This window comes from Ascaphus truei, chromosome 4 (genome assembly GCF_040206685.1).
Source record: "Ascaphus truei isolate aAscTru1 chromosome 4, aAscTru1.hap1, whole genome shotgun sequence".
In the NCBI taxonomy this organism is placed as follows: domain Eukaryota; kingdom Metazoa; phylum Chordata; class Amphibia; order Anura; family Ascaphidae; genus Ascaphus; species Ascaphus truei.
Genome location: NC_134486.1, coordinates 28,119,496 through 28,136,006, shown reverse-complemented (window position 1 = coordinate 28,136,006; position 16,511 = coordinate 28,119,496). Strand labels below are relative to the sequence as shown.

General features: G+C 41.8%; 1 protein-coding gene across 3 annotated transcripts in view; it reads left to right on the top strand.

Moving 5' to 3' along the window:
* XDH (xanthine dehydrogenase) overlaps positions 1–16,511 on the top strand; it is a 91,259-nt gene that overhangs the window by 51,548 nt on the left and 23,200 nt on the right. For all 3 annotated transcript variants that reach the window (XM_075595471.1, XM_075595472.1, XM_075595473.1), the window contains 8 exons: positions 2,423–2,592; positions 3,661–3,784; positions 4,387–4,506; positions 5,317–5,413; positions 5,759–5,883; positions 12,264–12,397; positions 14,900–14,987; positions 15,492–15,578. In XM_075595471.1, coding sequence (XP_075451586.1) covers positions 2,423–2,592; positions 3,661–3,784; positions 4,387–4,506; positions 5,317–5,413; positions 5,759–5,883; positions 12,264–12,397; positions 14,900–14,987; positions 15,492–15,578 — 945 coding nt within the window. The remainder of the gene's footprint in view (positions 1–2,422; positions 2,593–3,660; positions 3,785–4,386; positions 4,507–5,316; positions 5,414–5,758; positions 5,884–12,263; positions 12,398–14,899; positions 14,988–15,491; positions 15,579–16,511) is intronic.

Here is a 16,511-nt window from a genome sequence, read left to right as displayed (position 1 = left end):
TTCAGACAAGCTCCCCTCTATCACACTAAAATTGTTTTGAGTTAGATTTTTGGGGGAAATATAGGGTTGGCAGAGGAAAGAGACAGGCTGGGAGGGGAGAGGAGAGACAGGCTGGGGAGGAGAGCAGAAAGGGAGACAGGCTGGGGTCAACATATGAGAGAGAGGCTGAGGGGGAAGAGATGAGAGAGAGAGAGAGAGAGAGAGAGAGAGAGAGAGAGAGAGAGAGAGAGAGAGGCTGAGGGGGGAGAGGAGAGAGGCAGGCTGGGGGAGGAGAGGAGATAGACAGGCTGGAGGGGGTAGAGATTTGCTGGGGGGGAGAAAAAGACATGCTGGAGGGGCTGAGGAGTGAGATGCTGTGGTGGGGGAGAGGATAGAGAAAAACATGCTGGGGTGGGAGAGAGGAATGAGAGAGACATGCTTTTGGGAGAGGGGAGAGAAAGACATGCCAGGAGGGAGGAGACAGAGACCTGCTGGGTGGGGTGGGGGAGAGGAAAGAAATTAGAAAATTGAATGTTAAAGAGAATTACTGTACATGAAGAGGAAGAGAAAGACAATGGAGGAAAGAAACAGTTAAGTGTGAAACAAAATTGAGAAACACATTAGCGGAAGGAACATAGAAAAAGGAAAATAATTAAAGACATGCTGGAGGGGGGATAGGAGAGAGACATGCTAGAGGTGGGATAGGAGAGAGACATGCTGGAGGGGGGATAGGAGAGAGACATGCTTTTGTGGGTATAAGAGAGAGACATGCTAGAGGGGGGATAGGAGATAGACATGCTGGAGGGGGGATAGGAGACTGACATGCTGGAGGGGGAGAGAAGAGAGACATGCTGGAGGGGGGGGAGGAGAGAGACATGATGGAGGGGGGAGAGGAGAGAGACATGATGGAGGGGGGAGAGGAGAGAGGCATGATGGAGGGGGGAGAGGAGAGAGGCATGCTGGAGGGGGGATAGGAGAGAGACATGCTGGAGGGGGGAGAGGAGAGAGACATGCTTGAGGGGGGATATAGACATGCTGGAGGGGGGAGAGGAGAGAGACATGCTGGAGGGGGGATATAGACATGCTGGAGGGGGGATAAGAGAGAGACATGCTGGAGGGGGGAGAGGAGAGAGAGACATGCTGGAGGGGGGAGAGGAGAGAGACATGCTGGAGGTTGGAGAGGAGAGAGACATGCTGGAGGGGGGAGAGGAGAGAGACATGCTGGAGGTGGGAGAGGAGAGAGACATGATGTAGGGGGAGAGGAGAGAGACATGATGGAGGGGGGAGAGAAGATAGACATGCTTTTGGGGGGATAAGAGAGAGGTGCTGGAGGAGGGATAAGAGAGAGACATGCTGGAGGGGGTTAGGAGGGAGAGATGCTGGAGGGGGGATAGGAGAGAGACATGCTGGAGGAGGGATAAGAGAGACATGCTGGAAGGGGATAGGAGGGAGAGATGCTGGAGGGGGGATAAGAGAGACATGCTGGAGGAGGGGTAGGAGAGAGACATGTTGAAGGGGGAAGAGGAGAGAAAGACATAAGAGGGGGGGAAGGAACAGAGAGGCATGATGGGACAAAGAAGACCACCAAATGTGATTGTGGTAACATTTGCAGGGGCCCCATTCTTCAAATTTGTCCGGGGCTCCAAAAATTTTGTTGGCGACCCTGGTTGTACCTGTAAATGCCAACTATTCCATGTAAAATGTTTCAATTAAAGGTTATTTTGAGCACCCCGAATGAGATTATTAAGATCATTTTAATGGTAGCAGGGAGGAGGTTTTCCAAATCTGCATGTAACATACAGTACCATTGGTTAGTAAAATAAAATGAAAAGGACAATCTGCGATCAACTATTTTCAAAACCACTTCTTATGTGGATGTCATCTTTCAATAAACAAAAATTCTGATCTCAACAGTCTTGCCTCTCCCAGGGCAGATAAACCTGCCTCTCCCGGGGCAGATAAATCTGCCTCTCTGTCATAGCTCTCCCGGGGAAGATAAGTCTGATTATATGGTTGATTTTTTTGGGGTGTACAACCCCCCCTGCTGAATACAATATAATTGTTGGTACATTATGCCCAGGGTAATAATGAGACTAGATCAAAGTCATAAGTACCTGGGTCTTGAGCACGAAATTGTCATTTTAAGACTAAATTAGAAATTAGGACACTCCTTATTTTTTGTTAGGGTAGCAGACGTGCTTATTACCCCCATCCACGCAAAATAGCAGACAAAATAATGTGTCAAATAATGCATGTGTTATCTGGTTTCAGCAGCGCTATTCTATAATAAAGCACATTAATGGGAGTGATAACACGGTCTGCTACATCTGTATACAGCAGTGCTCCAAAATCACAGTTCCCACACCTACAGTATACTTGCAGGATACAGCATGCACAGTAAAAAGGCTGATAAATATATTTTCTATATAATTTTCTATTATAGGAGGTCCCAGAAGGACAGGCGCCTGAAGATTTGGTGGGACGGCCCCTGATGCATCTTTCAGCGGCGAAACAAGCAACTGGAGAGGCGGTGTACTGTGACGATATCCCGTATTATGAGAATGAACTCTGCTTAGCACTAATAACCAGCACCAAGGCACACGCTAAAATAACGTAAGAATAGTGACTAAAGTGCGTTAAAATAGGTTGTGGTGATGGTGGCGCTAAAGCTAAGTTTGCTTTTAACATTAACTAAAAACGGTTAAATATTGAGCTATTCAATGAGGTTTCTATATGCATCACCCTTTGACTGCTGCGCAATGATAACCACTGGCTTAAGCCTCTGAAAACAAATACATTAACTCAGGGGTTCTAATTAAGGTGGGTTATCGTTATACTCTCCGTGTAGTTTCCGTTTTTAAAGCATAGCAGGTTCTCCGCAAGCTTCATGTGAGCTGCCTGGGTGACAGTAGATATGACTATAGATGAATGTATACGTGGTAGTGGACGTGGATCTACCAGTACAGCTCATATACAAACGACATCTATGAAAATGATCATGTCCATGTGTTGAAAGTCATTACAGGTGCGCCGATGAGTATTCTAAAACTTGCCTTAAACTTGCCTTGGAAAATCTGGGGCTATCACCGACAAAACCCAGGTACATGCTGGGTACATGCTGGGCACATGCTGCAACATTTCAGTGACATTTCTGCAGAGACTAATGGCCCATAGGATTAACACAGCAGGGGTCCCTGGCAGTCCCGTTCAGTTTGAATGGGACTGCCAGGGCCCCCCGCTGTTAATCTGATGGGCCATTAGTCTGTCTGCAGAAATGTCACTGAAATGTTGCAGCATGTACCCAGCATGTACCTGGGTCTTGTTGGTGATTGCCCCAGATTTGTTTTAGAGTACTTGTCGGCACTACATACAGTACTGCAACAAACCTACTCTTTTCCATGACCAATACAACCGCTGCCCAAACACCCGCATAATTATGTATTTTATGTTTTAGAAAGAAGGCAAACATAATTACGGATTAAAGAAATAGGAGCCGCTTCCTTCATTCTTCTCCATGTCATAAAGAAATCCCACTGTTTGTTCCATCACTTCTTTCTCTTCCATTAGAGATCAGCTGGTTTCTATCGAAGGGAAGATGCACCGGGGGATGACATTTTGAATAATTTGTGTTCAGTCAGTTGGCCACATCCTGTGATTCCTGCCTTTCTTATTTCTCCACAGTGCAATTAATACATTGGATGCTCAGCTTATCCCGGGAATTGTATGTTTCCTGTTTGCTAACGATGTTCCAGGGAATAATATAACTGGAATAGGACATGATGAGACAGTATTGGCTGAGAACATGGTATGTACATACTGTAGGGTGTGAAAAGAAATATACAAAATACGGCAATTATTTCAGGAGGACATTACAGTACTTTTTCTGGGTTTCTTGATCTGCAGAATACGTTGAATAATGCTGTACAGGCTTTATTATCAATTATATAGAAACTCTGATATGTTTGCAAATGATTTACAATAAACTGTTACAGGTGTTAGAAATGTTGGCTTCTGAACTCATCTCGTCATCTCACAGAATGATGGGATTTTACAGGACAAATTTGTAGTCCCTGGATGATGTACACCTGCACTATGGGGGGGGGGGGGATACAATCAACAAAATAGAATTCGGACGCGTAAGGGGTTATGGTGGCAAAAAGGAGTGTTTATATCTTCATTAATAGCTTATTGCATGAACTCAGTGCTGGGCAACTCTAAAAACAAAATACAGTTATTTTGAGATACAGTCTGAACTAATTTTCAGACCCATTTTGAAGCTCCGTACCATGGCTGAGTAACAACCTTTAAGGGTATTGGTATTTATATGTTGTTTCAAAGTTTTTCACTGGATGGCAGCTGACTGCTGTCCTTTTTTTTAACTCTTTACGCTTGTCCTTTGTCATGCAGGTTACTTGCGTTGGACACATTATCGGGGGAGTTGTTGCTGACACAAAAGAAAATGCGCAAAGAGCGGCAAAAGCTGTGACGATCTCATACGAAGACCTCACACCTATTATCACCATCCAGGTGTTTCTTTTATATTTGTTTTGTGCAATCTTTTCAGATTCTATACACAGTTTGCTAAATATATATTGGTATATTGATACATGAGACCACACGGGGTCCTGTTTATAGAAGAGGAGAGATGTTTTGTTTTTTTTAGAAAATATTTTATAGTATAGAATTGCAGATTTTATTCCAGAATATAATCTCACAGCTGCCATACTCCAGTTTCAACCTACGCCATAAGATATTATATATATATATATATATATATATATATATATATATATATATTTATATATATATATATAGCCAGTGGTCGACAAATCACCAAAAAATCTACTCGCCGAACAAAAAAATCTACTCGCCACCTAGTACCAGACGTGTGCTGCTTGGGCCAATAGGAGCTCGCCACAATGTTTAATCCACTCGCCCGGGGCATGCAAATGTATAGGTTTGTCGAACACTGTATATAGCTATATAGATATAGATATATTGATATATAGATATATCCACTGTTGGAAATAATGGCTTGGTATCCGTACAATGACTATATTTGATTAACTATATCTTGCTACGTTGAATTGCAGTGATAAAATGTTTTTATGTTTGGCATTGTTAATATATGAATATGTTTTTGCTATTAACCAAGGAAGAACAAAAAATAAGACCCGTAAGTATGCTAATGATTGGTCTTGTTGACTTTTGTCCTTAGTAACTAAAGGGTCGGCGGTGCTGTACTTTCAGCCCTGAATCTCAATGAGTTGCTTTGTATTTGTTCGTAGTAATGTTTCCACTGACCCTCCCGTTTACCATATTTCTCCAATACTCTAGGAAGCAATAGAACAAAAATCATTTTATCCACCGGTCAAGAAGATAGAGAAAGGAAATATCCAACAAGGGTTTGATGAAGCAGATCACACCATAGAAGGTGAGATTAAGTCACTGGGGGACATATTGTGCACATTTTACAATTATTGGCGCTATTCTTTTTAGGACATTTCTTTAGTATATTTCCCAACTTGTTTGAATTATTCTCCCTGAATTCTTATTCTGGGTTCTGTTTGACTCTGTTCTCCAGTTTTCCTGCACGATCACTTCATTACTTAATTCTTCCTCCCAAGACTGTGCATGTTAAGATTCTGTAGTCTATTGACTGTGGTCTTCTACTTAACTCCTTTCTATGCGTATGAGCACCACAGAACATTCTATGCACATCCACATTCAGCAAGCATGGTCTGTTGCTTATGTGGTTGTGTGCTGTTTGGCTCCACAGGAGAGATTCATATTGGTGGACAAGAGCATTTCTATCTGGAGACTAATTGTACCATCGCAGTGCCAAAGGGGGAGGATGGAGAGATGGAGCTCTTTGTCTCCACACAGAATACAACTAAGACGCAGGTAACGGTGACATCTTCTTTATACGTAAACATGGACTTGATAGTGGATTCAAAAAAGGAAAATGACTGCAAAGAGGTCTAACACACACAGCAAACAGATATTACTGCATATAATACTAGTAATCATATGGTTCTTCGTACTGAGAGCCAATGTTCCTATTTAACCCTTTGGGTGCCACGGGCCATAGTACGCCCTATGATGATGTAGTGACTATGTCATGCCCAGGGAAGGGTTTTTTTTTTTTTAAAAGCTTAGATCACATCCTGCGTTCTCAGGACGCAATTTAACCAGTAAGGAAATGGAGGAGGATCCCTCCTCTTACGTTTTCTTCAAAATGGCTGCCGTGGTCACGTGACTGCACTGTGCCGGAGGCACCACAACCCCTTTGGCACTCAAAGGGTTCAATTGAAAAAAAATTCTGATGATGAGAAAAATAAATAGGTTGTAGGTAACAAGAGCATGAGGTGTGGAGGTGCATGCTGTTAAAGCTGCCGACCAAGCAATATCCTACATGTGTGTTTTTTTATAAATCAGTTCTGTACCATGAGAAAATACTGTTACCACTTTTCTTTTTTTCAAAACAACTCTGAATGATATTTTTAATGTATTATAATGTAACAAGCATTTTTTGTTTCTATAGCAACCATTTACAAAGTCACATCCCCTTCCTCTTCTGAAACAGACTCTGGCACACCCTTTTTTGAGCCCTGTCCTCTCTCTAGCAGTGCACCAATTCTAGCTAATGACTGCCTGGTCACATGATCTTCCCCACAGAATGTTACATCTTTGGTCCTCTTCTGCTGCACTGACGGCCATTTAGTGAATCACTGAGCCAAATCTTCACCGATCAATCACAGGAGAACGAATCGATTGGCAACTTAGCAAATGACATAATTGTGTTGATTGTATTGATGCACTTATTAAAGGGGGGGGAAATGGCAACTGGGTCTGCTACTTTAAGAGAGATCAGAACTTTACGCATCTGCCCCCTGCTTCGTGCCTATCAGACCCAACTGATGTGTGCTGGCGCTCCAAATGACTCGGACACGAGCAGCCCGCTCAAAACACGGACCCACATGTCACGGCTATTCACTAGTGCCTCCCTCCAAACCCAACCCAGCTCGCCTAGCCTGACGGCCGTTTCACTTTACTCAGCAGTCTTCTGCCTAGCATTCATAAGATGTGTGGTTTATAATACAATGTATAGTGATGTAAATAGGGATACCCATAGCCGTGCATCTTTTATATTCCTTCTATTAGGGATCATTGGTGAGTGTTTCACAAAAATGCCTCGTATTTCTGATGCCCTTTTGTTATACGTGCCCAGATATCTGATCCATCCCTTGGTGTCATTTTTCGAACAACTGCTTAGTAAAAAGCCTTTCTTTATTTATAGTTCTTTCATGAGCCTTTTTAAGATTATTTAGGCTACAGCCACATTTGAAGAATCTTTGTTTGAGGTCCTCAGCTTGTATTGCAAATTAACTTTGAGTAGAACATATACTGTACGTCGCAATCATAGGTACTGCCCAGTGGGGATACCAACTAAGACCGATCTTGGGTGTTTACTGCTACCTGTAAGTAGGCTATTGGTGGAGGCTTTATTGCGAAACACTGTTGTCTATATGTTACCATCTGTGTCTTTTGTATTGGTTAGGTCTAGGATCGTTATCTAGTCTTTATTAAATTCATATGTGAGTTTGAAATTGAGATTATGGGTATGACAAATCTATATGAATTCCAATAGTTTCTCTTGATTGCTACTGCAAATTTAAAAATATGTCGTCGATAAATCTAATCCAATTGGAGACATCAGATATATAGGTACGTACAACAAAAAGGGGCATTTTTGATAAACACTGATAAAGATCTGAAGGAAGTACTGGAGAAACGACCAAAGGACTAGGAATATAAAAGATACACACAGCCCCTGTAAGCTCAGAACCCAACTCCACCACATCATATCTATTTGTGTCAAAAACATTAAATACTTTGACCAAAGAATGGAAATAATTGACCCTTGCTTGTGAGAAGATAAACAGATAAGTATTTAACTATATCATTTGTCAAGTTAGATGTAGCTCTGGGGCTTTTTGTCTTTTGTTACTGTATATACACAAGGTCACAATCCCAGTAGCACTCCTTTTGACGCAGATATATATGGTGTGGTGGGTTTGGGTTCTGAACTTACAGGGGCCGTGTGTGTTTGTAAATTTCTATTGGTAAACGACTTGGCGGTTTATGACCCCTCCCTGTTTTCAAGCTCGCCCATCCCACCTTTTTAATGGCAGTTTTTGCTAAGCACCTGTGAATGACCTGTCTATTAAAGATAGCTCTCCCCTCAGAGAGGCTGTGAGAGCTTTTTGCTTGTGCAGCAGTGTTAGGACCTACAGATGATGCATACTGTGACAGGGCTATATAATTGCCCTTTCTTATGAGAAGATAAACAGATAAATACCACTGTTTTGGACACGGAGTAAGACTTATTTCTTCTTTGTGGCTTTTCCTGTCTAACAAAATTAATTGTGTAAAATTTTAGTTTAGTGGAGGCGTGCTTTTACTTAAAAAATACATGATGATGAACTATATAATTTGTCATGTTGTATGTAGCACTAGGGCTTTTTGTCTTTTGGAATATAAAAGATACACTGGTTCATAGTCACTAACAGGAAAACAAACCAACCAACTGGCTACAAGACAGAAATAAAGGCTCCTATTGCTGTAACTCATGCAAAGCTTGTCCTATCAGGAACTCTTGCAAATCATTCTGGGATTCCAATCACACTCAGGAATATCAAATTAAAGATTTCCTCAACTGCAAGACTGCAGGTGGGGTGTATCTCATGACATATAAATGTGGCATGAGACACATAAGTAAAACTTTCAGACAACTGAGGAGAATTGTAAGGACTCAATCAGAAATGAAATGAACAAGACACCAATAGCCTGACACATAAAGCAATTTTACAGTGGGGGCAGCAATTGTTTGAAAATCATTGGTATAGAGCTGGTCCCCATCTCAGCTAGACAAGATGACTCCACCAAAAACTACTGCAAAGGGAGGCACAGTGGATACATAGGATATATAGGGGCCTATTCAAGTAACTTCGATAAGTGAAATAACGCTTGTAAAGTGCACTTTACAAGTGCCTTTGCATGTGTAGCTATTCACAAAGCTGTGGTAACATGTGAAAATCACCTGTAAACGTTTTTTTTTTACCAGCGTTATCACTCTTGCAAAAACAAACCGAGCAGTAGGTCAAAAAATGCTGAAACTCACATTTTTTGGTAAGTCACTGTCATTCAAGTGACTCCGAGATAAAAATCGTGGCTCAAATACTCACTATTTTTAACATCATCTAAAGGGCGTTTTTACTACATCGGATTGAAGAGGGGGGGGGGGGGGTCTCTGGAACGAACCCGCTTTAATATCAGCTCTGGAGACCCCCTACTTCAATCCTATGCAATAAAAATAAAATAACAGCCAAGCTTCATTACCTTAGTGGCTAACCGCTAAGGAAGTAAAGGGGTTAAATAGCCGTGCCCAGTTTGTTGGTGGTAGAGGGAGTGGGTGAAGGTTGTACTTGCCCCAGATTGGGTGGTTAGGCCTCCCGGGAGGGTTGTGGGAGGGGTTAACCCCTTTATTACCATATCTGTTACTAAACTATCCCGCTATCCCCTAGGGAGACTTAACCACCCACACCGGGGCAACTACCCCCTTCACCCACCCCCTCTATGTCCAACAAACCTGGTACTGGTGTTTAACACCTTCATTACCTTAGCGGTTAGCCACTAAGATAAAGAAGCTCGCCTTTCATTTTTTTTTTTTTTGCACATAGGATTGAAGCAGGGGGTCTCCAGAGCTGAATACCATTCATTTGAGGTCCGGGGACCCCTGCTTCCTAAGTAATTTTTGTGTGTTTAATTTTTAAAGGCATCAATTAACTCCAGGTTTTCTACTGTGAAGCAGATTATGGAACTGATCAGAATTTCCTTTGTCCCTTCTGGGACAAGAATTTGTCCATGTAACACTATTCCATGCTGTCGAATCCAACCGTCGCCTTGTCTGTCTCTACTTCAGCTATGAAGTCCCCTTTGCTCATTTTATCTCCTTCCTTCTTCTCCCAGCGAGCGATGGTCCCGCTCTGCATTGTGGGAGACAGCACAGGCAAAGGCACCTTCTGATGGGGTGGCAGACTGTACCACCTCCTTCCTATGGGGGTTCACCAGCTGCCCACTCTCGTTGCAGGCCCGGCTGGGGTCCCTGTCAGAGCCATCAGTCTGCTCCCTGGCTCTCCTGCCATGTGGTACATCTGGAGCCGTGCAGGTGCTGTTCCCCTTCCCCCGAGGTTCAGTGCGGAGCAGGCCAGGCCTCGGAGCCTCAGGCACAGATGAAGCATGGCTGCAGAGCAAACACTTAGAGCCTCGGTCTGTTACTCTTGCTCCGCCGGCCTCTCCTTCCTCAATGACCACCCCGGCGATGCAGTGACACTTACGGCAGCAGCTCCCGGTAACTAGAGGGCGCTACTCCTCTACCAAGAGGTGGCGGCGGCAATTCTGCCACCTTGGAACACCCGGAAGAAGCATACCGAGAGCCTACCCCTTCCACCCATACAACTACTTTAGCGTCAAAATGTGGTCTCATGCGCTAACACCTCATTCATTTTGTGACGCTTTGTCGGCTACCCCCACTGCAACCCACAAACATCCCTTCTCTAATAGTATATTTCTAACTACAGGATCTTCCTGCCATTATCAGCTGAATCCTTTCTGATTAGCTCCATCATTGCCTACAATTGGGACTTTAACCCCATATGTACTATCACCTCACCTTTAGCCTCCTCACAGAAATCGCTGTTGGGTAACATTTTTAAATATTCATGAATTCTTATTGCTCTACTATTAGTTCATTATCGTAATTGATGTATTCAAAGTCAAGTTTTTAGAACTCTATTCACTTATCTTTCCCATCCAATCAGACAATTACTCACTCGACTACATCATACCCAACCCCTTTGAGTGCATCTCCAAAAATAGGTGCTTTTCTTTCTCTAGTACCTGCGTGTAAAAAAATGTATACTACTTGCTCCTTTGTGAAAATTAGTGATACTAAGCAGTACATTCGTAGTTGCCGATTTTTGGCAGGCTTTCATATCTGTGCAACTTGTTTTTCAAGCCTCATGCACATCCAAAACTCGCCAAACGACGCAAACTTGCGCAAAGATTTTCTCCACCTGCACTCACAAATAAGTCATATTGAAATTGCCTTCTGAAGTGCTGGAACTACATTCTGCAGCCGTAATACACAACTTTTATAGAGCCAATTAGTGCACCTTTTTAAATAGATTAGAAAACTGAGCACAAGTTTACAAAGTCAAATAGATAAATCACTAGGAGACGTACTGTGTGCCAGGATTACAACAACATATCCCTGTTATAGGTTGTGGTAATAAAATATGTACATAATAAATACAAAAATAGATGATTCTCGAATTTAAGTTAAAAAAATGACTGTTAAAATGTCAAAGTAAACCACTACCATCAAACAGTCTGAAGCAAGTGTTACCCCTTTCGGTGCAAGAACTGGCCCCAGTGGCGTGACCGAAGTTTTACTCACAATCTCCCCCCTAGAAAATGAGCTGAAACGGCATCCTGTAGGTATCATGCATATAAAGACCCTTTAGTATGAGTCTTAAGGGTTATGACAGTAGGATGAGATGACCGCTAAAATAAGTAATACTGTTGCTGCAAGGCCTGCCGAGGCCTGAAGAAAGTCAGGTCAACAATACAATCTGGGGTTAGGAGTCAGGACGTCTGTCCTAAAGATTAAACATCAGGAACAAGGAGGAACGGGTCAAACAGGAACAACAGGAGCAGACAGGATACAGGAGGAAAGGTTGCAGGAAAAACATGTGCTGGGAACAGTGACTAGGAGCAGAGCCCAAGGAGTCATACACAAAGCTTACGCAAGATGACTAGGAAGTATATATAGTGCCGGTTGGCTCAGTAGAACTGTGTGTGAGCAAACAACTCGGGTTAAAAGCCTGTGAGTTTTAATAGTATCCAAAATGACTCAAGCCAATAAAAAAACCAGAATATAATTAACTAAGTTAACTTCCTCAATGAAAGCTACTTACTAACTTACGTACTGGAAGAACACTTTTAAACTGTGCCGTAGAAAAACATTATAAACAATAAAAAGTGATTACAAAAGTTACCCCGGAAAAAAATAAATCACAATGCATAACAGTAGTCTGTGCTCTGTGACTATTGAATTACGGATGTTTTTAATAGTTACCCATCTCGTATCCGTTACATAATCATTTTTGTTTCGTGTGCTTTCTTCTGCATCTCTCAACAAAAGTTTCTCCAATTGTCAGGAGTTTGCTGCCACGGCTTTGGGTGTCCCATCAAACAGGATTGTGGTTCGAGTAAAGAGAATGGGAGGTGGATTTGGAGGAAAGGAATCCAGAAGCATCATTGTATCTACAGTGGTGGCAGTGGCTGCACATAAGTAAGTCGCTCCTGGTTACCATATTTAAAGCCTCAGTCTAGCTCAGGATGGTAGTGTTATATGGATGTACTAAACACAACTGTAAAATGTCCAGGGAGATAAGGTCCTGGCCACTCCGACATTCGTGGTACAACGGATGATGGTCTCAGCATATGAAAGGAAACAAGAAAAACATAGCATAATACTGTATGGTGATTAGAATGTCACCATTTGATGTTTTAAAACATAGATGCCTCAGAGGTATTGGTATTTAATTGGAAAATAATATAACAACACAATTGGTGATCGGGTGTCCGTCCATTATGTAAAATTGAAATCCTACTTACAGGAAGGTATAATATGCGCATTTGAATATAGATGTGGAATCAGGAGATGTCATCTCTTGTCTCAGGCTGCTACCAAAGCGAAATCCCCGGTGATGTGCCGCATCCCGGACCAGCTGGTGCCTCCGAACACTCACCACGGAGATCGAGTGGTTTGCTATGCCGGCATCCGAAAGGCCTGCTTGTGTCTCCCTGACTTGTTGTATTCTCGCTTGAAGTCTTGCGCGCTTAGTTGGTAGAGAAAGACGGTTCCAGCATATGGAAAGTCTGCTGAAGTTTGTATCCGAATGATCACTGTCAATACTCGTACGTGTCCTGTCGTAGGCTCACTTGGGATAGAAGCCCTTTGACCCTATGCGTTTCGTGATCGCCGTCGCTTCTTAAGGGGTATGTGACCTGGACATTTTCACCCAGGACATTTTACGGTTGTATTTAGTACAGCCATATAATACTACCATCCTGTGACTATATTTTGTTAGGCGCAGTTACAGTATCCCTCTGTTGCAAAGTCTCCTTAACTGACTAGGATAGTCAGGTCATCTGTTAGGCAGCCACCAGGTATTAAATGTGTTAATCAATTATTTTTGTGTGTATTTCACAGTTACTTTGTATTCAATTCGTAGTAGCGTGCAGCCACCCTTTTTCATCTCAGTCTAACTCATTAACAGAAGATGGTTTTGTAAAAAAACAATCAAAAGCACATTGACATTGTACGTTTCATTTTCTTTCACGCTATATACACATACTGTTTTCATTAAGAGCCATACTGTACCTAAGTGTTTTAAAAATGCTTTTGTGATTCAGAGATGCGAGTAAATTTTTTTGAAGATTCACAATCTTTTAAAAGACCCCTAAGATGATTGTACATCAGTCATTTCTTAAGAATGTAAGATGATTAGAGAATGACGCATTATTTTTGTTGGGCTGTAGAGAGAGTTGGATGGACAAGGAACATTTAGTTAGAAGCAGGTTTGAACCATATAACTGGGTCCTCATTGGGCTATTGCACAGTCGTTTTCTAGCAGTAGTTTTATAGTATAGTTCTGTTGTTTTGCAGTCGTTGGTTTTTTATAGCATAGTTCTGCTGTTTTGTAGTAGTTGTTTTATAGTATACAGTGAAATACAGGGAAGTTCCCTGAACTCAGTAAGAACAAGGTAAATGTGGAATAAGCCAAATTGGTTTTTAAAGTGTGTACATATAAGCACACTAGGTCTAATGGGAAGTGGAATCTGTCACAACTGTGTCAAGAAGTCTAAAGGGGATGCAACATGAGGAGAGGGAGGAAACAGGGTAAGGGAATGAGTTGGTGGGTGGGGGGGGGGGTGTAATAAAGGCAAGGAAAAGTGGAGGGAAAAAGTGTGGGGGGGAAACAAGGAAAATAAGGGGGGCAATGTTTCGGGGAGTGAGCCCCTTCTTCAGGCCCGTTCCCAGAAATCAAAGGACAAAAATTTGAGCTCTGCACTATGAGATCAGTACTCAGGCAACAGCAAACATTCAGCTTGTCACTAGAGACGAGCAGGCACAGTTCTACTGATGATTGAGCAAAAAATGCCAGCGCGTGCAATCTTTCAAAAGAGTCCAAGTTCATCAGCAGTGGGTAACACTGTGAAAAAGCTGCCAGCGCATACAATACAACCAGAGAATCCAAGTTAATCAATGTACAGCAACACTGTAAGGGTGACGGATGGCCAACGCCAGAATTCCAAATGAACAATAAACCGTAATAACGTTACGAACATGGAGCGTATCCTGTTCCCCTGAGTGTCACCAAATGGCATCTGGTCAGCCACTCAACCTCCCGGTATTTCACCTTATATCTGTGGAGGGTATAGGGCCCCTCCATGTTCCCATATACATATATCCTTATATTGCATTTATCGAGTGCTGTCTATTCACTATACTTGTTAGTTTTATATTGTAGCTCTGTCATTTTGTAGTAGTTGTTTTAGCGTAGTTATGTTGCTCTTGCAGAAAATTACGCCATTTGTGTTCAATCTCATCAGACCAGCACATAAGTTCTTCATTCATTTATTAAAAAGTAAACTTTTAAAGGTGCAACCTTGAGTCCCTTAATCCATGATATGTTAATGTTTGAGTTACTGCATGGCAAGGGAAAGAAACAGTGGCACTATATCGCTATAGTTTTGTTTGTTTAGAACGTGTGATTATTTTACATAGAACTGGACGTCCTGTGCGATGCATGCTGGATCGAGATGAAGACATGCTTTTAACTGGTGGAAGACACCCCTTTCTGGGACGCTACAAGGTACAATATGAGGAAATGGTAGAAAAAAACGGGGCACTACCAAGAGTCAAAAAAAAGATATCCAGAGGGAGCTCACACATTAAAATATGAAGGTAGCTTTATTGGATCATACAAGACCCCATACGAGATGGATGAACACACAACGCGTTTCGCGCTTGTTGAGCTTCAACCTGGACTGTTATTGCTTAATGGGGGGAGATTTATATTTGTGCCAACTCTGGCTACTTGTGTTGTTCATATGGGAGACCCTAGGCACTATTCTCCCCGTTATACATAAAGGACATTATCAGCTTTTTGAGGCATTTAGTAGGAGGTTTCTGATCTTTATTACTGTTTATTATACCTTATTGGACAGAAGTTTGTCGGAGCAACAGACCCACATTCCTAAGGTACAATATGACCCTAATTTTAGCACTGATGTTTTTGGCATATTTAATACTTTCAGATAACACAGATGCATTACATGAACACATTAATATCCGTGTGATATCTTTATAATCATAGGTAGGATTCACAAGAAGTGGAAAAGTAACCGCTGTCGATGTTTCTTATTATGGGAATGCTGGTAACAGTCAAGATTTATCCCACGGGGTAAGCATCACCACACCACATACAGTACTAATATTGTTAAAATTGCTCTGTAAAAATTGCCACCCTCTGGAATGTTAATGCCTTGGAACACAAAACAAAAATCACAGCTGCATTCATTCTGAACCCCTTCAGTCTATATCTGCGTCGCCCCAAAGGCGCACAGCTGAAGGGCAGCCAAAGGGTGTGAGCCGTTTGCTGATGTTTCTGGCTGTTAAAATTACTGTATTTCATTCTGAAACGTTCCAACCCTTCTATCCCCTGCATCCAATTTTCCAACTCTAACTGTCCATCAAATGCCTGTGAATTGACTGTACAACCGCTGTTCTTTTAATAGCCATGTATTGTTATAACTCTGTGCCCAGGACACACTTGAAAACGAGAGGTCACTCTCAACGTATTACTTCCTGGTAAAACATTTTTAAAAGTAAAAAACTACTTTCTGCGGTGAAATTGTATGTAACGGCCGCTGATACTTATTTTGTAATACACAACAATCTTAATGAATTGCTGATCCCTTCTGGTAGTGAATGACTAGAAATGTAGGGTGCATTATATCATATTATATTGGTTTGCAAAACCAAAATAAAATAAGATATAAAACATATTTTATATCCCAACTAATTAAAAGTATATTTTTAGTCTAAAAATATGGTTGTGTTTTATGCTGCTCATACTGTAAGAAGCTCTGTGAGTACCAGAATGTACCCATATCTTACCATTATCCTCTACTATGTATTACATACAGTAGAACAACGAGGAAAGGCAACAGATAATAAAAGTTTTAGAGTAAAAACATGGTATCAGAGCTTTTTTTTTTTAAATTTTTTTTATTGGGTTTCCAAACATTAAACAACATTACAATACAGGGAAAAAAAAAAAAAAACAATAAAATACACAGAAAAAACATACTTTTACGCAAAATTATATTTTAGT